Here is a 22,358-nt window from a genome sequence, read left to right as displayed (position 1 = left end):
AAAGAGTAAAAGTCTTTAAAGTTCAAAGTTCAAAGTCTTCTTTATTGTCAAAAACTGCAGTATGCACCAGACATACAGAGGATTTGATATTGCGTTTCTCTCTCAGACCCTAGCAATGATAACAACAACAACAGATAAACAGGAAATAGCTAGAAAAAGATAAGAAGCTAATACAAATAATAAAATACAGTTTAAAACAGTGCAAAAACTTTGCTATAGTGCAATTTAAAATCAAAGTGTGTGCGTTTCAGTCCTGAGGATGACAGACCTCAGTGTTGATTGAGGGGGGGATCAGTGACCGGGTTAAGTCTGTGAAGGGGGCACTATGAGAAGAAGGGGGAAAACAGGGAGAGAGTTCAACATCCTGACTGCCTGCTGGATAAAACTGTCCCTCAGTCTGCTGGTTCTGGCCTGATCGCATAGTCTCCTTCCTGATGGCAACAGGCTGAAGAGGCTGTGAGACGGGTGGGAGGGGTCGCGGGAAGAGTGAATGTCATGGAGGGAGGGGAGAGAGGCACCAACAATCTTCACAGCTGTTCTCACGATGCGCTGGAGGGTCATTCGGCAGGACGCATGCTTTTACTCACATGCTGAAGGACTTTCCCCCTCAGACTCATCGGGGTCCACCAGCCTCTCTTTCTGACGCTCCGTCCGACCTTTGAACAGTCGCACGAGCTCAGTCAGACGGTCCTGGATCACCACGCTGCCTACGCTTGCAGCTGACACAGGACGCATCCTGCAGGACGACCACAAGGGGGCAGTGAACAAGACAGAAGGAGGTGATGGAGGTTAAGGAGAGAGGAAGCTTGTGTAGGGATCTCTTACCCTTCACCTGCAGACAGCAGGTCTCCCTGACTGGACCAGGCCTTCCGACCAAGTCTCATCAGCTCCTCATCATCCTCGTCTGCTGAGAGATCTCCTGGATGGCTGAGGAAGATGAGACGTTAAAGTGTCTGTCAGGCATTTCATTGTGTAGTCATATTCCTAACACCTCCATTAGACCTGTGTGTTACCTTTGAGTTGACTGCGGGAAGTCAGGGACCGTCAAAGTTCTGACCTTTGGTTCTGGGGTTGTGATAATTCGGGGGATGTTAAGGCCTGCACCCAAACCTGCACCACGGCTCCCTGATGAGTGGATAAAAAGTTTAACACCAGGTCTTCTAACGGCGCTGCAGAAAACAGCGATCCATGTAGAGTTAGCACAGCACAAACATCAACCTCCCCTACGGTCACCTGCGGTGTGGTTAGCCGGCAGCTCGTGGCGAAGCAGTGCGGAGCAGCAGAGCATGATGGGAGGGATGATGAGGTGGACGTGGGATGTTACGGGTACACAGAGGTTCGTTTGGCACTTCAAAGGTTTACTACACAAACAGGAGGTGTCTATGAGGTCTTCTAGGAGGGTCTACTGGAGGAGGGCGGGGTTAAGGCTGCTCAGGGTTTTGGAACTTGGAGTTGAGGTGTCTAAAAGAGCCGATGATTCTCATGCAGCATTGTTGCGCCTCCTTCGAGAGCTGCGTCAGCTGCTGGGCGAGCTGGGAGAGCTCCAGCGGCGGGGTCGGCATGCACAGTTTGGGAGGGCTGAGGGGATTTTCATGAAGAAGCTTCCTGCAGCTCTCCAGACACTCAGCGGCTTGCGGGAATCGAAGCAGAAAGCTCTTTATCGGGGAGCAGCTGCGGGGATCTGGACAGAGAAAAGTTCAGAGTCAGAGATAAGAACAGGAAGGTGAGATCCTGGCTGGACTGAGAGTTCAAAGAAAACCACTTCCCTAAACTCAACAGGTTTCAAAGATCATTCAGGAAAGTCTTAAAGTAGATTTTTGAATTTGAAGCTGATAAATGTCTTCAAAAGTCTGATTTTGTTGCGAGAGTTACTTGGTTTGAGATTCCTCTTTCATAGAGACAAGTCTGAATACTGTACCAAATCTAGTGAGCATTGCAATACTTCTTCAAGTTGCTTGTTCATGCGGCAGTTCATGGCATTTATGCATTCACAAGCCGAGAACAGAAGAAGAAAAGGAGGAAATGCACGTTTTAAAAAATGGCTTCCTGATGAAAAACAGGGACTGAATGGTTTGGAAAAGGTCAAAGTAAGATGATCAGGGGCGCTGGTGGCCTAGTGTTCTAAGCGCCCCACATACAGAGGCTATAGTCCTGGTCGCAGGGGTCGCCAGTTTGACTCCTGGCCGTGACCATTTGCTGCATGCCTCGCTCTCTACTCCCCACATTTCCTGTCTCTCTACAGCTATCCTATCAATAAAGGCAAAAATGATATGGCAATAACAGAAAACACCTCTTTAATTAGCTGTTTTAACACACTACCATGTTGCTAAGAGTGTTTATAATGTTGGAAATATTCCTTATAGTTACATTTACAACATATTAAAAATATGCAATTAATCTGAGATTAATCACAAGTTAAATTTGCACATTCATGCAATTAATTTGGGTTTAAAAATGAATCATTTTGCAGCACAAGTCTTTATGAAGGTCGAGGCAACCCTGATCGTGATTGTACACAAACCAAAGGTCTAATGGTCTACCTGGCAGTTTAATTACACCCTGTATTTAAACACATTACAAACCATTGAGTTTTATGTAGAAGTTTTACTTCTCTGTCTCTGATAACCTATCGCCAACACTCATAAACTCCAGGTTTTAACTGGTGACATCTGTTCTCTAGGAGAAGGTTTGGCGGGAATCTGTAACAGCATGTGACACCTGTGGAATTCTACTAATGTATAAAGACCTCACTGGCTTTCTGTGTCTAATGAATATGTTGAAGTAGTTCAGACAGATGATCTGTTTGGGGGAAGGAGCCTTCATGATTCACATATCTTACTCACCTCCACATCCAGTGTCTTCTGCTGCTGCTTTGTCCTGATGAAGAAACAAACACCAAACGTTTACTTACAGCGTGTCTTCATAGAGTTCTTTAGCTAAAGCTTTAAAGTTAACATTTAGGATTGTTTTTCTTCTCTCTTTTCAGACCCTCCACTTCTTGTCCTTACAGCTCTGCCTCACTGTCTTCTGCTCCCCAGAGTATCTAATCTCGTGTCCCCTTCACTTTTTGCCTGCAGCTTTTGGACTTTTTCAATTTCTGGTCAAACATGGAACAGCAGTTACTTTACTACTCCAACCAGTAGGTGGAGCTGTAAGCTGTAACCACCAACTCTCAGATGGGTCAATGATGAGGACAGAAAATAAAAAGTACACCAGAGGTGATCAAAAAATAGGAGGGTAAACTAAACTGTGACACCTGATCCGCGGCATCGGTCGGCTCCTCTGTTTGTTCCTCTGGTTTTGTGGTCGGTTGGGGGTCCGGACTCTCCAGGTCTGCCGGCTCCACACCTGTTGGTGATGGAGCGTCATCTTGATCAGCCGGACAGGCATCCACAAGGCTCCTGAGGAAAGAAGGCATGTCAGCTGTGTCAGAATAACACATCAAACCTCTTAAAGCGCTGCAAAACTGAAAATTTTCAGAATGGGAAGTGTTCTGTTTTCCGTTTGTTGTGGTATTGATCAATCATGTGTCAGCAGGCTGCAGCGTATGCAGGAAGAGCAGTTTCTATAGAGAGCAAAAGCAGGCAGAACGTCATCTGCTCGAAGTGCGAAGTCCTAGTTATCTGTTTTTGATTGTAAATGTCAACTTAAGCAACAATCAGTTTGATCCTGAGATGCAAAAGCCAATCAGCTTTTAGATTTCCCTCTCTGGCATGCATCAGAAGTGATTGTTCCAACCAGTGTTAAAAAAACAAGCATTTTAAAAGCTGCTGAAGAGAGTCAGAATAAAGCTTCTGTGTAACTATTTTAATAGCTATGCCTATGGACAGGTATAAACCCCAATATCCTCAGTGTTGCAAACTGATGGATATAAATGGTTCTCTTCGTTTAGGAGTTAGGATGCCGTCTTTTAGGGTCAGTGAGGGCCTTAAAGTGAGACTCAAACCCAAACTCTCAAAGCATCCAACACTCCAGACTCATACTTGAAGTAAAATACCACCATTGGATCTTGTATCATCCTAAAGATGGACGCCAAAATAATACAAAACCCAACAGGAAGTTTGTAAGTCCCAAATTCAGCAAATCTCAAGGTCAGCCTATTTTCACTTGCGCAATATTTCTAAAATTAGACACTTCCTGTCTCAGAGCGACGCAGAAAAACTAGTCCATGCATTTGTTACCTCCAGGTTAGATTGCTGTAACTCCCTCTTATCAGGCTGCCCCAATAAGTCTCTAAAGATTCTTCAGCTAGTTCAAAATGCCGCAGCTCGAGTATTGACTAGAACTAGGAAGAGGGAGCACATCTCTCCAGTGTTAGCTTCTCTACACTGGCTCCCAATAAAATGTAGAATAGAATTTAAAATCCTTCTTTTAACCTACAAAGCCCTTAAAAATCAGGAACCCTCGTATCTTAAAGAGCTCATAGTGCCCTATTACCCCTCTAGAACTCTATGCTCCCAACATGCAGGCTTGCTAGTTGTACCTAAAATCTCTAAAAGTAGTATGGGAGGTAGAACCTTCAGTTATCAGGCCCCTCTCCTTTGGAATCATCTACCAGTCAGGGTCCGGGAGGCAGACACCCTCTCCACTTTTAAGAGTAGGCTTCAAACTTTCCTTTTTGATAAAGCTTATAGTTAAGCTGGATCAGGCTTGGACCAGCTTTTGTCATGCTGCTATAGGCCTAGACTGCCGGGGGAACTGGCACACTGACACACTGGGATCCTAGCTCACCTTCTTCCCCCCCAACCCCTTCATCACTTACTTTAACTCTGCCTGTCCCATTAAAGTTACTAACCATAGACCTTTCTGGAGTCCCTGAGCTCCATTGTCTCGTAGATTCCTCTGAGCTGTCGTAGACGTCCTCCTGCTGCGGACCATCTGGACTCCAGCTGATACGGACGTGCTGGACTCCAGCGGCAACAGCTTCTACGACTCGTCTCATCACTATCACCTCTCTCTCTTACTCCCCTCTATCTGTCTTTCCAGACCCAACTCAGTCGAGGCATGATGGCTGTCTAACATGAGTCTGGTTCTGCTGGAGGTTTCTGCCTGTTAAAAGGAAGTTTTTCCTCACCACTGTAACTAGCTAAATACTGCGATGTGCAATGCTCATGATGGATTAAGGTGGGGTCAGACTGAGTCTTACCCTGTCTTGGTGTTGGGTCTCTGTTCATAATTTGACATAGAGTGGTCTAGACCTCCTATGTTTGTAAAAGCGTCTTGAGATAACGTTTGTTGTGATTTGGCGCTATACAAATAAAGATTGATTGATTGATTGATTGATTGATTGAAGTAAGGCATCAAGAAGTGTATCCGACTTGTCCCAAGGCTGTGCAGTTGTCATAGAAGCTGCAGAAGCGGTAGCAAGCGTTACTTCATTCAAGCAGCAGTCTTTGAGCCAGCTACAGGATCTGACAAAGATGGACTTACTCTGGGTCATCCTCATTCTCCTCTTCAAGGATGTTGGGCAGACTTTTGAGAACAAACCGCAGATCAGTTACTAAAGGATGCATCTGCTGTGTTTTTGCATGCGCTTGTGCGTCTTGGTTCCTAAAAGGCGCATTACTTTGAACCGAACGTGTAAACATTTGGACCAATGCTGGGTTTAATGATGTGACTCACTGCTCAGCGGACACTGTTGGACTTTCAATGATGAACTTGGCTGAATGCTCCTCCTCCAGCTGCCGCACCGCCTCCTCTGCTGCTCTCCTGGCCATCTCCTCTGCGATGCGAGCCGCCTCCAGGCACTCCTGCTGCAGTCTGCACATCAGGAGGAGCTCAGGTTATGACTTGAATTCAAGGGGAAGCACTTTTATTTCTGGACTGACTCATGGAGCATGAATAGCAACACGTTTAAATTGTGTGTTCAGGAGTTAAGAAGATATAAAGACAAGCTGACCTTTCCTCATCCTCAGCTAAACCTTCCTCTTTATCCTCCTCCATGTTGTCGGCCATCGCTGGATCACATGGATCAATCTGGGCCTCTCCCTGCAAACAACCACAGAATGGATCACTCTCCACTTTTCTTTACATGGAAACATTTCTGTTGGAAACTTTTTGAGTTCTTATCAGATGTGACGTTTTCACCAAGGTACCCTCAGCGTTCTTGTTCAAAGGACTTGTCCCGGCACAAGGTCAACCTTTGAAGTATCATGTTGCAGTGAACAGGATGAGTTAGATTGAGTGTATCCACCTTATTCTCAGGGTGCCCCTGCAGACATGTTTACTGGTGTAGCTTCTGTTGATATTTGAGGAGCAGAGACAAGATAGCTTCTCGAGAGCTTGGACCAACTCTTAGTTATGCTGCTATAGGCTTATGTGTTTGTGTTTGCCCATCATTACACTCACACATCTGCAGGTAAGAGATCAGCTTCAGCTACTTGAGTGGAGACACAGTCACGCGGTCAGATTCTAGACTGAAACGCCCCTGGCCCTGGACAAGTAGCTCCTGCTCCCAGTGTGCAGGCCTGCTTGTTGTACCTTAAGTCCCTAAAAGTAGTATGGGAGGTTGAGCCTTCAGTTATCAAGCCCCTCTCCTTTGGAATCATCCACCTGTCAGGGTGGGATGACACCCTCTCTACTTTTAAGAGTAGGCTTCAAACTTTCCTTTTTGATAAAGCTTATAGTTAGAGCTGGATCAGGCTTGGACCAGGTCTTAGTTATGCTGCTATAGGCTTAGATTGACACACTGGGATCCTGTCTTTCCCTCTCTCTCCTCTCTCTGCCTGTCTCTCACTTTAACTCTTCCTGTTCCATTAAAGTTACTAACCATAGACCTTTCTGGAGTCCCCGAGCTCCCTTGTCTCGTAGGTTCCTCTGGATCTCTGCTGTAGATTCCTTTTTTTGGGTCTGTCATTCATCCTTTCTTTCTTTCTTTCTTTCTTTCTTTCTTTCATTCATCCATTCTTTTTTCTTCTTTATCTCATTCCTTCTTTCTCTCTTTCTTTCTTTCTTTCTTTCTTTCTTTCTTTCATTCATTCATTCTTTTTTCTTCTTTATCTCATTCCTTCTTCCTCTCTATCGTTCCTGCTGTCTCATTTTCTTTCTTTCTTTCTTTCTTTCTTTCATCCATTCTTTTTTCTTCTTTATCTCATTCCTTCTTTCTTTCTTTCTTTCTTTCTTTCTTTCTTTCTTTCTTTCTTTCTTTCTTTCTTTCTTTCTTTCATTCATTCTTTTTTCTTCTTTATCTCATTCCTTCTTTCTCTCTATCGTTCCTGCTGTCTCATTTTCTTTCTTTCTTTCTTTCTTTCTTTCTTCTTTCTTTCTTTCTTTCTTTCTTTCTTTCTTTCTTTCTTTCTTTCTTTCTTTCTTTCTTTCTTTCTTTCTTTCTTTCATCCATTCTTTTTTTCTTCTTTATCTCATTCCTTCTTTCTCTCTATCGTTCCTGCTGTCTCATTTTCTTTCTTTCTTATTTTCTTTCTTTCTTTCTTTATTTCTTTCTTTCTTTCTTTCTTTCTTTCTTTCTTTCTTTCTTTCTTTCTTTCTTTCTTTCATCCATTCTTTTTTCTTCTTTATCTCATTCCTTCTTTCTCTCTTTCTTTCTTTCTTTCTTTCTTTCTTTCTTTCTTTCTTTCATCCATTCTTTTTTCTTCTTTATCTCATTCCTTCTTTCTTTCTTTCTTTCTTTCTTTCTTTCTTTCTTTCATCCATTCTTTTTTTCTTCTTTATCTCTATCGTTCCTGCTGTCTCATTTTCTTTCTTTCTTTCTTTCTTTCTTTCTTTCTTTCTTTCTTTCTTTCTTTCTTTCTTTCTTTCTTTCTTTCTTTCTTTCTTTCTTCATCCTTTATTTCTCCCTTACTTATCCCGTACAACTACTACTATCCGTCTCCCCACTATCATCTCTCTCTCTCTTCATCTCCCTCTATCCCTCTCTCCAACACGGTCTCAGCAGATGAGTGTCTAACATGAGTCTGGTCCTGCTGGAGGTTTCTGCCTCTTAGAGGAAGTTTGTCCTTGTCTTATCCAATACCAAAGGTCTCCGCTGGGTGTTAGACTCAAAGCCAAAAAGCATGGAGTCAAGGGACACAGTGCAGAAGTTATATTCAGCTTCCCACTCCTCTACAAACTTGTTTACCGTTAGAGGAGTGCTGATTGGCCGAAGGTTACTCTTGAGAAGTGGGTCACCAGATTTGAAGATTGGAGCAAGGAGCAGCAGCAGCAGCAGATTTAAAGGCACTTAAGGACCGCTCAAGGGATATTAAAAGGTTAAAGGCAGAAGTAATTGGATAAAGCAGAGCTGAAACCAGGTCTTTGGCTGTAGCTGTTTATATCCCAAACATTAAGACTCATGACTTCTTGCTCTGTGATGTTTACGGTTGGGTCAGGTTCTTCTGTTGTACAACATAACTGAGAAAAGGATCTACATATTCAAGACATTATTTTTAACGAGGCTTCTCTTTAAGTTCTGTTTAACTGGTTTTCTGGTATCAATGCTGAGCCTCATTCAGAGCGACACACTGGTGTTTAATCTTACTGTGATAAAAAAGTTTGCTCCTCCTTATTTAATCTGTTCCCTGTAATATTCCTGACCATACTGTTCTAACAGTTATCATGTAGTATGGTTCAGGGACAGTGTTCAGCTACTTCTTCATTGGCCTCACCCTCTGACCTCGCATGCTGCTGCATCGCTTGATCCCGACTCACCTCTGTCAGGAGTGCTTGCAGCTCTGGCTCCTCGTCCTCCTGTTCCTTAGCATCTTTGTCTTGTTCCACATCCTCCAGGACCAGGTCTGCCTTCTCCTGCACGATGCTGACTAAACACCACATGGCAGGGAAGACAGCGCTGAAACATCTAGGTGTGGGTCTTATTGTGCATTTATCGTCTATCAGTAACTCAAGAGTATAAAGAAGCAATGATTCATGGTACTTTGGATAATGATGTAAAGTTAAAGTGTGTATCAAGTTGAAAGAAAGGACCAACACATGGCTGGAAACACTTCAAACACTGGCCACGGTTACATGAGGTTTTTTATTTCAGAATTAAATCATTCTGAATTAAAGTATCCTCCTTTGTGTTTCCATGGAAATAGTCATTCTGAATTGAGGTTTACATGGAAATCACGTTTAATCGTCTTTATTCCTCTTAAGGTCTGGGGGTTGGGAAGGGTTCTGATTGGACACAGGGGCGGGCGTGACGTATTTACGTCCACCGGAAGAAAACAGACTCCAGTTCCTGCTTCTTTCATTTTCAGTTACAACATGGAAGACCACACAAGTGACAAGTCCCTCCATTCAAGACCCAACTCGGTCTCAGCAGATGGCTGTCTAACATGAGTCTGGTCCTGCTGGAGGTTTCTGCCTGTTAAAGGAAGTTTGTCCTCTCCACTGTAACTAGCTAAATACTGCGATGTTCAATGCTCATGGTGGATTAAGGTGGGGTCAGACTGAGTCTCATCCTGTCTTGGTGTTGGGTCTCTGTTCATAATTTGACATAGAGTGGTCTAGACCTGCTCTGTTTGTAAAAGCGTCTTGAGATAATGCTTGTTGTAATTTGGCGCTATACAAATAAAGATTGATTGATTGTTACAATGTTACAATGTTATTTAGCAGACGCTTTTATCCAAAGCGACATACATACGAAGAGAGCGGGGGAAGACACGCAGGAAATGGTCGACTGGCTGGGAATCAAACCGGCGACCCCTGCGACGAGGACTGTAACCTCTGTATGTGGGGCGCTTAGACCGCTAGGCCACCAGCGCCCCAGTGATTGATTGATTGATTGATTGATTGATTGATTGATTGATTGATTGATTAACTTGGACGCTACAGCTTTAAAAAGGTCCACATTTCGATGCTTCCGTCCATCAACTCTTTTCATGATATCCATTTCTTCTAAGTCTCCTATTAAATGAATAGTCTCAGCTCGAGTCCAACGCTTGCTTCGGGCGGCCATCCTGGAATATGTGCGTCATCTTGACAGGACAAGGGTTGCTCCTGCTCAGATGCTCAGAACGACAGGAATTAATTTAAAGCGGAATGAACGTATACCATAGACTGTATAAAATATGGACGTAGTATCCCCGACGTCACACATCTGTTCCTGAGCGCTGTCTGGAAGCCAATCGACGGCGGCAGCCATATTGGAAATGCGGAACTAAACCAGGCAGAGTGTGACGTAAAGGGGCGGAGTTTGAGCCTCTTAGCTAACAGCTATGTGTTCCCGACCGGGAGTCAAGTCAGTCATGTCCTTATTTGGGCAAAAACTTGAAATCTCAATATCTTCTGAACCGTCAAAAAAAAATTCACCCCCCATACAGTGTGTGCCGATAGAGAGATTATCTACAAAGAGCCAAGCTGGTGTTTTTGCAGCCAGCCTCAAGTGGATTCTCGATGTATTGCAGTTTATAACACTTCCACATGGGTTTCAAAGTTTGAAACCAGAGGTTGCAGCTTGATGTATACATGATTGAGGAATTATTCAATTCAGATTTAAAATCAGAATAAACCAGACACTTACTTCGGATTTAAGTTTACTTCAGGATGGTCATTTTCATTCAGAATTAGGTGTTTAAAAGGTCATTTTGAATCTTTTTAAAGAGGATTTAATTTTCATTCTGAATTAAAGAGGAATTAAAAGTCTCATGTAAACGTAGCCACTGTTGATCTTAATCCTAAACACATATTTGGCACAACTCTGACAACACTGAGTTGTTTGACGGTCACATTGATTGATGAACCTCTTGATTGGTTCCTACTCGCTGATCAATCAACACAAGAAATACTTCTAAAAAAGCACTCACATCTTTAGAAATGAATCTCTTTATTTGTCATGAACAAACAGCAGTATGCATTGTGTTGCATTAAGGTGCATCGTCTGCACTTTTTAAAACTCTCTCTGCAGAACTAGTTTGACTGTTTAAAATGCTGAAATAAAAGTCAACCTGTGGAGATTTGCACCTAAAAGCTTCTTAGAAATCACCATTAAAGCTGTTCGGACCACAGATTGATGGATTTACTTATTTTTACAGACTTTTGTATTTTCTGTTATTCTTTAAGGACATTTTTATTGTGTCTTATTAGAAACCTCATCATAAAACACAGGAAACACTAACACTACTTAATCTCTTTCATGTCTCATACCTCTCTGGTGTAAACATGTTACAATATGTAAACATCTTGTATTAAAAATATCTGATTTAATCATATTTTAAGTAACATTGGTTAAGGAAATGTTTTTAGTGCATCAACACTTAATGCACGGCAGCTTTGTGAAGAGTTTTAAATCAGAACTGGACTCAGTTTCTGTCCGTCTGTCTGTCTTCAGCTGTTAACAGATTTTAGGCAGCGTTCAGTGTCAGTGTGAGCGACTCTGTCCGTCTCCTCCTTCTCCTTTTATTTAAAGGGGCTCGTGGCCTTTCCCCCCTGAAACAGAAGGAGAAGTGGAGCTGGGTTAGAGTCTGCCTCATCACTGACACCAGTCCTGCCAATAAATACACAGCCAGCAAAACAGCTCTACCATTCTAGTCTCAAGAGTTTCCTCTAATGCAGCCTCTACATGTGAATAAAGGCAGACACTATGTGGGGTTATAAGTCAGTCTAACACGGTCCTGCTGCTCATGTGTTAGTGTAAGCTGTGGAAGGTCCTACTCACTTTTCTGCACCTCATCTTTGACTGCGTCCTTCACTTTGTCTCCGGCTGTGTCCTGCAAGAGGAGGAAGATGTTGTAATGACATGATGTATAACAAACTTACTTTTATGATCAAGAGAGATAAAAGCCTCGTGACTCACCTGCCTCTGTACAGGCTGAGGCAATATGCGGCCAATCCCGCTGACGATCCAGCCCATCATCCTGTCAACAAACCACCGAGGTGTGAGTTCAAATCAAACTCTCAGTCTAACTAGTAAGTAAGTAAGATAACTTTATTTAGTGTTGCACCTTTCACAGACATAGTCACAAAGTGCTTTAAAGAGAATCAATGTTGACAAGACAAATACATTGAGCAATAAATAAGATAATAAAGAAAGCAGACAGAATGACATCTAACTACGATGGAGGGTTGAAAGCCATAACAAACAAATGTGTCTTAAGCTGCTTTTTAAAGGTGACATATCATGCAAAATGGACTTTTTAATGGTTCTCTACCTGAAATCTGTGTCCCTGTCTACAAACCCCCCGAGAATGAAAAAAATCCATTCTGCCCCTGTTCTGATTTCTCCACCTTTCTGTAAATGTGTGCTGAAACGAGCCGTTTCAGACTTCAGTGTTTTTGTTACGTAACAACAATATCCGGTCTGTCACGGAGTCAGAGCTCAGAGCTTGTTCAGCCCATAGACTGTATAAAATAATACTGAATCCCCCCTCTGTTTTTCATTACCTGCACACGTGTGCTGACAAGGAGCTTAGGAGGGAGGCATGCTAGTTGTAGGCTGTCTTCATAAACACAAAGGTCGGTTTTACTCCCCACGTCTGCAGATTTGAAGATATAGTGGATGATTTTTATTTGTCATGGATAAGTGCTAGCGCTAATTAGCATGACCACATAGCTACATCTTCATAGCTGTGTACCAAGACACACGTCTACATACTGACAAATAAAACAACAAGAAACACTAAATCTGTGACCAATCCTTCAGAAAGGTCCTGCTGCAGGCGCCTCTCCGTCAGGATCAGATTCTGGATCAGATTCAGAGGGTTGAAGTAACGCGGGTCTGTGAGCAGCCGTGTATATTCAGCCAACATGTAAACATTAGATCAACGTGCTGGAGAGCCGAGGCCACACCCACTTCCTGAGGGGGCGTGGTCAGAGAGAAAACAGACTGTTCTGAGGAGGACTGAAGAAGAGGGTTTTTCAGGCAGACCAAAATCTGATTTCAAAGTGTTTTTTTGAGCATAAACTTTAAAGACATGTTTTGGGGACCTCTTAGACCAATATATGTTGATGAAAAAGCGTGATATGTCACCTTTAAAAGTCTCAGTCGAATCAGCACAGCACACTTGGGGTGGAAGACTGTTCCAGAGAGATGGAGCCACATGCTCAAAGGCACGGTCACCCTTAGTTTTAGGGCTGACACGAGGCACAGCAAGCAGACCCTGATCTGAGGATCTAAGGGTTCTGAAAGGGTGGAGCAGGTCGGGGATATAACAGGGTGCTTGATAATGGATTGCTTTGTATGTTAATATGAGGATCTTAAACTGACTGCAAACACTTAAACTGATCTTAGGTATATTCTACAACGCCCTCTGTCATGGTGCACAGATTAAAAAACAAGAGGTAGTGCAAAATAAAAGAACACACAAAGACAGAGACCACACAACTCTCCTGCAGGGTTAAAAGCAGAGGAATGAAAATAAGTAATAATATGTAGAAGTATAATATGAGCGAGCTGCTTGTGCCACAGTTTGGAAGCCACTGCCAAGAAGGCTTAGAGACCACAAGAAGTAGACTTCAAAGACCTCGAGGGGTGTAGACTTGCAGAAGGTCAGAGATCTAAAGTTTTTAAAGATTTAAAAAGGAACAATAAAATCTGGACCCCGCTGCCTTTTCCAGGACTGTGGTGCAGATTGTTGAGGTTCAGCACTGATGTTTACTTTTTGGGGATTATCCTGAAGATCTGGAGGAGCAATCAATAAAGTATCTACAAGCACTCATATGACTCTTGGATTAAGAAGTGTTGTCTTACTTTGGCTGCTCTGCTTCTTTGGAAGACCTGCAAAGACAAAAAACAGAACATTACTGAACACCGGCTCTGTGGTCAACACGTATCACACTGCTGACGTATAACTGAGTGTAAGAGGAGGTATTTACATCCTTAATCAAATACCTAAACACCTCCCTGTGTTATTGAGACATCTCTCTTTAATCTGATGATGTGCATGACGTTGATTATTCAACATATGACTTACTTTTCAGTGTCAGTGCCTGGTTTTGAAGCTGCAGCCGGATCTTGTGCCTTTACTGTTAAAGAAAGAACAGGGATATGTAAAAACCATAACGTTGAGTTAAACACATTAGGAGTGATGGTTTCTGCACAGAGAGGAAGGTACCTTTGGTGGAAGCAGGAGTCTCAGTCTTCTCTTTGGCGTCTGTGTTTGAGCTAACAGGAAACTCCGGCTGAGGGACCACCTTCTCTATCCCCTGCTTTATCCAGTCAATCATCCTGTGAGGCACACATGGAAACATAGTCTTCAAATTCCTCTGCATGTGTGTGGAGACACTTCTCAAAGAGGCATTGGTACCTAAGAGTTGCACACTCTCATACCTGGGTGGGTAAGGTTTGATTTCAGGTTTCTCTGGTTCTGGTTCCTTCACAGGAGGCGGCATCACAGGCTCTGCAGTGGAGAGAAACCAAACATGTGTTCAATATATCAAATCTGAATCTCTGCTGGGTCTGTACGAGCGTTCAGATCTGGTCTTACCTGGAGCAGCTGCTGGGGGAAGCACCTGGGGAGAGACAAAGAGAGGAGGTCACTTCAGCAGATCAAACATCACACACTTATATCAGATTTTAAAAGTCAGGAATTGAAGGTTACTCTATTTTATGAAAAGAACAAACTGTACAGAGTAAAAACTTACAAAAATAAAACATTAGTCGATTTTAAAACATGAAAATATCAAGAAAGCCATGATTACAATGTTTAAAATGACAAACTCGTAAACAAGGCTTACAGTAAGGATGATAAAATACTTATATGAAGACTTTTTTAAACTGAAAACAAACTTTGACAGCAGGTTATCATTTTCTGATTTGTTTGTTTTTGTCACGTATCAATAAAAATTGCTCTCAGAGATGTTTAGCTGTTATTGACAGGGTTTATGTTATCTCTAGTTAAAGCAATAACACATAGTTTCTAAAATAAAGTCTAAACTATGACAAACAATCCCAGGAATAGATCTACAAGGTAAAACATTTCAGATTACAGTCTCTAAAATCTACAGAAGCGTATTGCATTCACATTGTCATGATCCTCATCATGGCAGCCCTCTCCTCTCCTTTGTGTGTGTTTTGTCATTTCCCTGTCTGTTGCTCCTCCTCCTTTGTCTCTTCCCCTTGTTTGTGTCTTGTGGGTGAATGTGGGTAGGGTTTCCATTCTGCAGGCAGCACCAGGTGAGGCCACTCAATAATCAACCCTCTCCTATAAAGACTCCGGATTCTCTCCTACTCGTTGCCAGATCGTACTTCAGTTTTACGGGGTACACTGAGTCTGTGGCTCCTCAAGCATGTTTTTGTTTTGCTTGTCTTTGTGTGTGTCAAGCTGACGTCCTGGTGTGTTTTCATTTAGATTCAGAGTTTGCCGTGCATGCTTCCTGCTCTTGTGCTGATCGCATGTTTAACTAAAGTATCTACAAGCACTCATATGACTCTTAGATTAAGAAGTGTTGTCTTACTTTGGCTGCTCTGCTTCTTTGGAAGACCTGCGAAGACCTGCCTTTGCCTGAGCTCCAGTTACCCTCTGTGGAAGGACTCTGGAAAGAGGGACTGCTCCGCTCGTTACCCACGGCGCCATTACCACGGAGTTCACTCTAAATAAACACTTGTATTTTTCACAATCCAGCTTGCCTGAGTTTTGCATTTGGGTCCAGTCCTAGTGACAATCATAACACACATGAGGAGAAAAAATCTGCTCTGTTTTTCTGAATCAACAAGATACCCAGCGCTTGAGTTCCAGTATTTTCAACAATTCTCTGATTGTCTCTTGAGTCACCACGTAACCAGCTTGAATGCATTTCAGATGCATCATCTTATATCCATGAAGCATGACATATCTGCTCAGCTGATCCTGGAGAAATGCTTCAACATGCAGCAGATCAGAACGAGCCTTATGTCTAAACATCTGCAAAGTCCTCAGGTGCCAACGCAAAGCTGACAAACTAATAACAATACCATCTATGTTAGATGATTTCCCAACATCTTAAACCTAAAATAAAATAAAGCTGGATTAAATTGAACAACTGGGGCATGTTTACTTTCTTGTTTGGCCTTGAGGTGCTGTTGGGATTTTACAGTAGCGGTATCTCGTTAGTGTGAATGCAACACGCTTCTGTAAAGATCTTTTTAATATTTTCCACAGTTTTCTCTGTTTTGTGGATTATTCTTGACATATTCAGGTTTACAGTTTTGTCTAGCACCGACATTTTACCTCTGCAGGCTGCTCGGCCGGTGGCGGCTCTTTGCCCTTCAGGTCAGGCTGAGGAACTACTTTCTCCAAACCCTGAGCGATCCAAGCTATCATCCCTTTTCTGTGGACAGAAACAGACACACTGAACATTGAATGATCTCTTTCCAGAGATGTTAGAGACACTGAAGAGCACCAAGCGAAGCAAACTGTGAGCCGACATGTGGTGCGCAAGCAGAAATAAAACCAGCTGCCAGAAGCTTTGATTATCTCTAAGTCTTCCCTGGGACGGATATAATGAAGATCGTGTGCTCAGCAACAGCAGGACTCCTGAATGTGACGAAGCACACTGCACGAATGAGTCCATCTTAAAGGAATGATACAACAACATCTAATCTGTGCTGCTGGAGTCATTAAGCTGCAGGAGCATGGTGCAATGGAAGAACGCTGTATGGATTGTGTATCAGAACAAATCAGCTCACTGTTTGGCAACCGGTGTGTTCATGTGCCCCAAAAGAACATCCTTGTTGGTATCCTCTCTCTTTGCCTCAAACTGCTCCCTGTTTGGTATCATGGACCGGTTCATGAGGCAGCTCACTTAATGGCTTACCACATCTTAATTGGTTAACGAGCTCTTTAAATAGACGAGGTTGCTTTATTTGTATCTGTAGGTAGATTTGGTTAACAGTGAGCGAGCTCTCAGTCATGCGAATGACAGAAACGTAGGAGACCAAGTTGAACCCTGTGTGTTGGTTACTTCACAAAGCAGCTCACCATGTGGCGTCCTGTATTCTGATTGGTGTAATAATATAATCTCATTCCTGTCTCCCGTTGATTTTACACAGTTATTCATGCGTTTGGTCATTTAACTCCCTCTGTGGTTGGGTGTACCCTGACATCAGTAGGAGCAGCTTTGTTGGTTGTAACTAAATTCTGACTTGTAACCAAAGGCGACCTGGCCTTGCCTCTCAGCGATTTCTTACGACCCTCCCTTCCTCTGTTTTTATCTATCTTTTAACTCTTGTGTTCTTTCATCTGCCACAGTTTGTTGTTCTGTATTTTTGTGAAGCACTCTGCACCTTTGTCCAAAAAAAATGCGATGAATAAAAAGAATTAAGGCTTCAAATACGATCACCATTTGGCATCCCGCTTGTTAAGTGTTGAAGCATCTTACTCTTTTGCAGTCCAGAGGAAAATGTTACTGCTCAAGGATTTCTCTTCTAAGTCTCCGGAGACAAAACTGAGATTCTCACTTCAGCCTCATTCAAGTTTCAAATTGTTCTCATTCATTTCTCATTAGTTTTCGTTTGGATGGCTTTTGGATTTTGTTAAAATGTACGCTTTAGTAAGTTTTGTTGCTTCTTTGCCTTTTTGTTTAATCAATCAATCAATCAATCTTTATTTGTATAGCGCCAAATCACAACAATAGATTGTCACAATTCTGCATTTGGGTCCTCCTCCTTCTTTTTCATCACGTGACAGTGTTTGTGTTTGTTCAGGTTACAAGTTTGCGTTCTCTATTTCACCTCTCATTATCAGGCGGTCTACTTATTGAGTGATTTATCAAGTGCTTGAATATGTGGCTTCTTGGAGCTGATTGGCTCAAGCAGCTTACAATTCAACATCCTGATGATCCATTGGTTCATACACCAGCTCACTATTTGGCATCTTTCCTGTTAAATGGCTCAAGCAGCTCACTCTCTGGCATCTTGCTTAATCAGGAGTTGATAAAGCAGATCACTATTTGGCATCCCGCCGAATCCTGGTTTATAAAAAGGCTGACTTAGCATCCTGCCTTCTGATTTGAGAGAAGCTCAATATTCAGCAATCTGTTTGTTGATTGGTTTAAAAAGAAGATCACTATTTTGCATCCTCATTTTGATTGGTCTATAAATCATCAACCTGTTGGTTCATATTTTCCCAAACAGCTCACTATCTGGCATTCAGAATGCTGCCTGGCTTGCTATTTGGCATGCAGCTATCATCCGTCATTAATACTCACTCATCTCCAGGATTACTGTCGCTCACAGAGAAGAGAAAACACAGAGGAGACATCAACAACACGTCTACTTCAAACACAAGGAGCACAGTGACTATTCAACCAGGAACACTTGTTTACTTTTATCATACTCATCATGTTGTCTATCTGAGACATGGTTCAAGCTCTTATTCAAGGATTAAGTTATTACATCGTAATATTCTTTAAGTCCTGGTTGAACAGTTTCACACATTCACACGACACAAATGCACAATGTTTACCTGGGTGTTGTGTTTTCCTCCTGAGGATGAAGAGGGCAGGAGATATGGATGAAGATGATGAATGAAGGATATATATGTGATCTGAACTTGAAATGAGTCTCTATTGAAAAGTCTGATCCTTACTTTAGTGATGGAGTTGGCTCGATTTAGCTTCGGTGAGACTGTAGGCTTCGGAATAGTGCTGCTGATCCACCCTAACACACCGGCCTGAGAGCCAGGAGCCGGGCTGTGAACAGGAAATGTGGAATTTCAAGCTTTGAATCTACTCATTGAACTGAAGCAAAGCCAGAAGACATCACACTTTCCAACAACCATGTGTTAAAAAGCTCAATAAGGTATCTTTGAAAGCAACACAATGATGGCTCATAGCCCTTTCCTGTGAGGTAAGTTTTATGCTTTATGCATAAATAGTGTGAATGTAAGAGTAACTCACCCGTTCCCCTCCGCTGGCTGGGCGTCCTGCTTAGATTTATCAGCTGATTTTTGAGCTGTTGATAAATAAGAAGAATAAATCTGTAAACTAAAACTAAACAACTAAACAACGTCAACAATAACAATAACAATAAACTAAACAATGTAATTTTCACTGTGTGAGCGATCTTACTTTCAGTTTTGCAGTCATCTTGGAACGTCACTTTTTTCTGTCAAAAACAAAAAATCATATGAAAAGAATTAAAACACAAATATTTAAATGTAAATACTATAGATTCCTAAAAAAGTTGATACAGGTCACTGACAAAGGAGTTATAATTAAAATAATCAAACATACAATGTTTGAAAACAAGAAAAACTATCAAAAAATGTATTTGTCTTCTATTAAAACATCAAAAAGGGTCATTGTTATGGAAGATGATTAGGGCCACTGAAAAAATATGATTTTGGAAGGAAGACGAGCAAAACAGTTTTTCTAAGATATACATATTTTTTTCATTCTGAGATTAAATTCAGAATTCTGACTTTTTTCTCAGAATTCCGGAATTAAAGTCAGAATTCCGGAATTAAAGTCAGAATTCCAGAATTAAAGTCAGAATTCCAGAATTAAAGTCAGAATTCTTGAACTAAAGTCTTGATTCCAGAATTAAAGTCAGAATTCCAGAATTAAAGTCAGAATTCTTGAACTAAAGTCTTGATTCCAGAATTAAAGTCAGAATTCCAGAATTAAAGTCAGAATTCTTGAACTAAAGTCTTGATTCCGGAATTAAAGTCAGAATTCCAGAATTAAAGTCAGAATTCTTGAACTAAAGTCTTGATTCCAGAATTAAAGTCAGAATTCTTGAACTAAAGTCTTGATTCCAGAATTAAAGTCAGAATTCCAGAATTAAAGTCAGAATTCCAGACTTAAAGTCAGAATTCTTGAACTAAAGTCTTGATTCCAGAATTAAAGTCAGAATTCCGGAATTAAAGTCAGAATTCCAGAATTAAAGTCAGAAAAAAGTCAGAATTCTGGAAGTGAAGTCTTGATTCCAGAATTAAAGTCAGAATTACGGAATTAAAGTCAGAATTCTTGAACTAAAGTCTTGATTCCAGAATTAAAGTCAGAGTTCTTGAACTAAAGTCTTGATTCCAGAATTAAAGTCAGAATTACGGAATTAAAGTCAGAATTCTTGAACTAAAGTCTTGATTCCAGAATTAAAGTCAGAATTACGGAATTAAAGTCAGAATTCTTGAACTAAAGTCTTGATTCCAGAATTAAAGTCAGAGTTCTTGAACTAAAGTCTTGATTCCAGAATTAAAGTCAGAATTCTTGAACTAAAGTCTTGATTCCAGAATTAAAGTCAGAATTCCAGAATTAAAGTCAGAATTCCAGACTTAAAGTCAGAATTCTTGAACTAAAGTCTTGATTCCAGAATTAAAGTCAGAATTCCGGAATTAAAGTCAGAATTCCAGAATTAAAGTCAGAAAAAAGTCAGAATTCTGGAAGTGAAGTCTTGATTCCAGAATTAAAGTCAGAATTACGGAATTAAAGTCAGAATTCTTGAACTAAAGTCTTGATTCCAGAATTAAAGTCAGAGTTCTTGAACTAAAGTCTTGATTCCAGAATTGAAGTCAGAATTACAGACTTAAAGTCAGAATTCTTGAACTAAAGTCTTGATTCCAGAATTAAAGTCAGAATTCCGGAATTAAAGTCAGAATTCCAGAATTAAAGTCAGAAAAAAGTCAGAATTCTGGAAGTGAAGTCTTGATTCCAGAATTAAAGTCAGAATTACGGAATTAAAGTCAGAATTCTTGAACTAAAGTCTTGATTCCAGAATTAAAGTCAGAGTTCTTGAACTAAAGTCTTGATTCCAGAATTAAAGTCAGAATTACGGAATTAAAGTCAGAATTCTTGAACTAAAGTCTTGATTCCAGAATTAAAGTCAGAATTACGGAATTAAAGTCAGAATTCTTGAACTAAAGTCTTGATTCCAGAATTAAAGTCAGAGTTCTTGAACTAAAGTCTTGATTCCAGAATTAAAGTCAGAATTCTTGAACTAAAGTCTTGATTCCAGAATTAAAGTCAGAATTCCAGAATTAAAGTCAGAATTCCAGACTTAAAGTCAGAATTCTTGAACTAAAGTCTTGATTCCAGAATTAAAGTCAGAATTCCGGAATTAAAGTCAGAATTCCAGAATTAAAGTCAGAAAAAAGTCAGAATTCTGGAAGTGAAGTCTTGATTCCAGAATTAAAGTCAGAATTACGGAATTAAAGTCAGAATTCTTGAACTAAAGTCTTGATTCCAGAATTAAAGTCAGAGTTCTTGAACTAAAGTCTTGATTCCAGAATTGAAGTCAGAATTACGGAATTAAAGTCAGAATTCTTGAACTAAAGTCTTAATTCCAGAATTAAAGTCAGAATTCCGGAATTAAAGTCAGAATTCTTGAACTAAAGTCTTAATTCCAGAACTAAAGTCAAATTCCAGAATTAAAGTCAGAATTCTGGATTTAAAGTCAGAACTCTGGAACTAAAGTCTTGATTCCGCCCTCCAAAAAAAAGTATTTTTTTCCGTTGCCCTTGTTCTCTTCCGTAGATTTTGAATTGTTGGTCCCCAGCGTTAGTTGATAGTTAAAACAAACTGTACACAGTTTATTCCCCATGTACTTTAACTTAAATCACTCAAAGTGTGAAAAATCACAAAGGTGATAAAACATAAATATATTTGCTTCATTAAAGAGTTGACTTGACTAAAAAGGAGTCGTTGCTTACAGGAGCAGCATTTGTGGCGGCGCCTTGTTTCTCGTCCTTTTGCACTTCAAGTTTTTGGGGCGGCGGCTCAGGCAGCTGGGGACCGACTTTGGCCACCCAGCTCAACATCCTGAGAGAGCGGAGACAGAAACAGAGACGGTTACTGCTGGAAAACATCAAACTGAATCAGACACAAGCAACAGGAAATATTATTTCTTCTGTCTTCCTTTTCATGATTATAAGAGAAGAAGAAAGACGACTTTTTCAAGACAAATTGTTTTACTTTTCAGAAACCTTACTGGTGCACATTTATCCTTGAGCTTGGACACAACATTTGAATGAATAATTTAACTGCAGGGGAATTAATAACCTTTAAAAAAGTGAAGGCAAACAAAACATTTAAATTCTCATCTACAACCCTTCTGTTAAAAACCTTACGATTAGATCGTCCTGCTCCTTTAAAGGACAAATATTCAAACACAAGACTTCCTCCTACCTCTGCAAACACGAGCTTCATTAGAGAAACATCCAAAATAAAAGTTTTGAATGAAAAACAGTTGAACAGAAACATTTAGCTGTATTTCCACTCTGTCTCCAGCTGACCTGTTTCTCTCTGTACGGTGCTTAATGGTCTTTAGATCAGGTGTGGCTGAGTGTCAGCCTCAATTACAGCTGACAAGTCATGACCCTAATCCTCTGCAGGCGGTCTGCGGCAGTTAGGATGCACTTCATCACATCCAACCGTCCCTCATACTGGTGTCCAGTTGGTTACTTGCACTTTCCAGTAAGCCTTTTATCCTTGTAACCACTTTCCAGTGAGGATTCGACCAGTTATCAGTGTGGTTGTGAATGATCTGACACTCAGGAAGTTAGTCTGCCAGT

At 41.2% G+C, this 22,358-nt stretch overlaps 1 protein-coding gene and 1 long non-coding RNA gene across 2 annotated transcripts; both read right to left on the bottom strand.

Annotated features, from left to right (window-relative positions):
- Nucleotides 1–462: 462 nt before the first annotated feature.
- On the bottom strand, nucleotides 463–1,084 carry LOC117810204. Its single transcript, XR_004630735.1, has 3 exons — nucleotides 1,014–1,084; nucleotides 826–927; nucleotides 463–736 (listed from the first exon to the last, which is right to left on the bottom strand). It is a non-coding gene; the product is annotated as an uncharacterized LOC117810204 (long non-coding RNA).
- A 9,658-nt stretch (nucleotides 1,085–10,742) lies between these two features.
- Nucleotides 10,743–22,063, bottom strand: LOC117810194 (cyclic nucleotide-gated cation channel beta-1-like). The gene is made up of 15 exons (XM_034679886.1): nucleotides 21,973–22,063; nucleotides 21,498–21,606; nucleotides 18,919–18,955; nucleotides 18,748–18,802; nucleotides 18,438–18,540; nucleotides 18,315–18,334; nucleotides 16,080–16,179; nucleotides 14,358–14,382; nucleotides 14,201–14,270; nucleotides 13,986–14,098; nucleotides 13,845–13,896; nucleotides 13,622–13,648; nucleotides 11,729–11,789; nucleotides 11,591–11,642; nucleotides 10,743–11,361 (listed from the first exon to the last, which is right to left on the bottom strand). Exons 2-15 carry the CDS (start codon nucleotides 21,603–21,605, stop codon nucleotides 11,336–11,338), a joined length of 849 nt encoding a protein of 282 aa, XP_034535777.1. The 5' UTR covers nucleotide 21,606; nucleotides 21,973–22,063; the 3' UTR covers nucleotides 10,743–11,335.
- Between the last annotated feature and the right edge of the window lie 295 nt (nucleotides 22,064–22,358).

The sequence above is a fragment of the Notolabrus celidotus genome, chromosome 3 (genome assembly GCF_009762535.1).
Source record: "Notolabrus celidotus isolate fNotCel1 chromosome 3, fNotCel1.pri, whole genome shotgun sequence".
Classification (NCBI taxonomy): Eukaryota; Metazoa; Chordata; class Actinopteri; order Labriformes; family Labridae; genus Notolabrus; species Notolabrus celidotus.
Note: the sequence above shows the minus strand (reverse complement) of the source record. Positions and strands in the feature narration are given on the sequence as shown.

Excerpts from the sequence above, each read along its gene's own strand:
- LOC117810194 (XM_034679886.1), bottom strand. The coding sequence starts at position 21,605 with ATGTTGAGCTGGGTGGCCAAAGTCGGTCCCCAGCTGCCTGAGCCGCCG. Across the intron at positions 13,649-13,844 it reads CCAGGCACTGACACTGAAAA|GTCTTCCAAAGAAGCAGAGC; the intron begins GTAAGTCATATG and ends TTGTCTTTGCAG. Across the intron at positions 11,362-11,590 it reads CAAAGATGAGGTGCAGAAAA|GGGGGAAAGGCCACGAGCCC; the intron begins GTGAGTAGGACC and ends CTTCTGTTTCAG.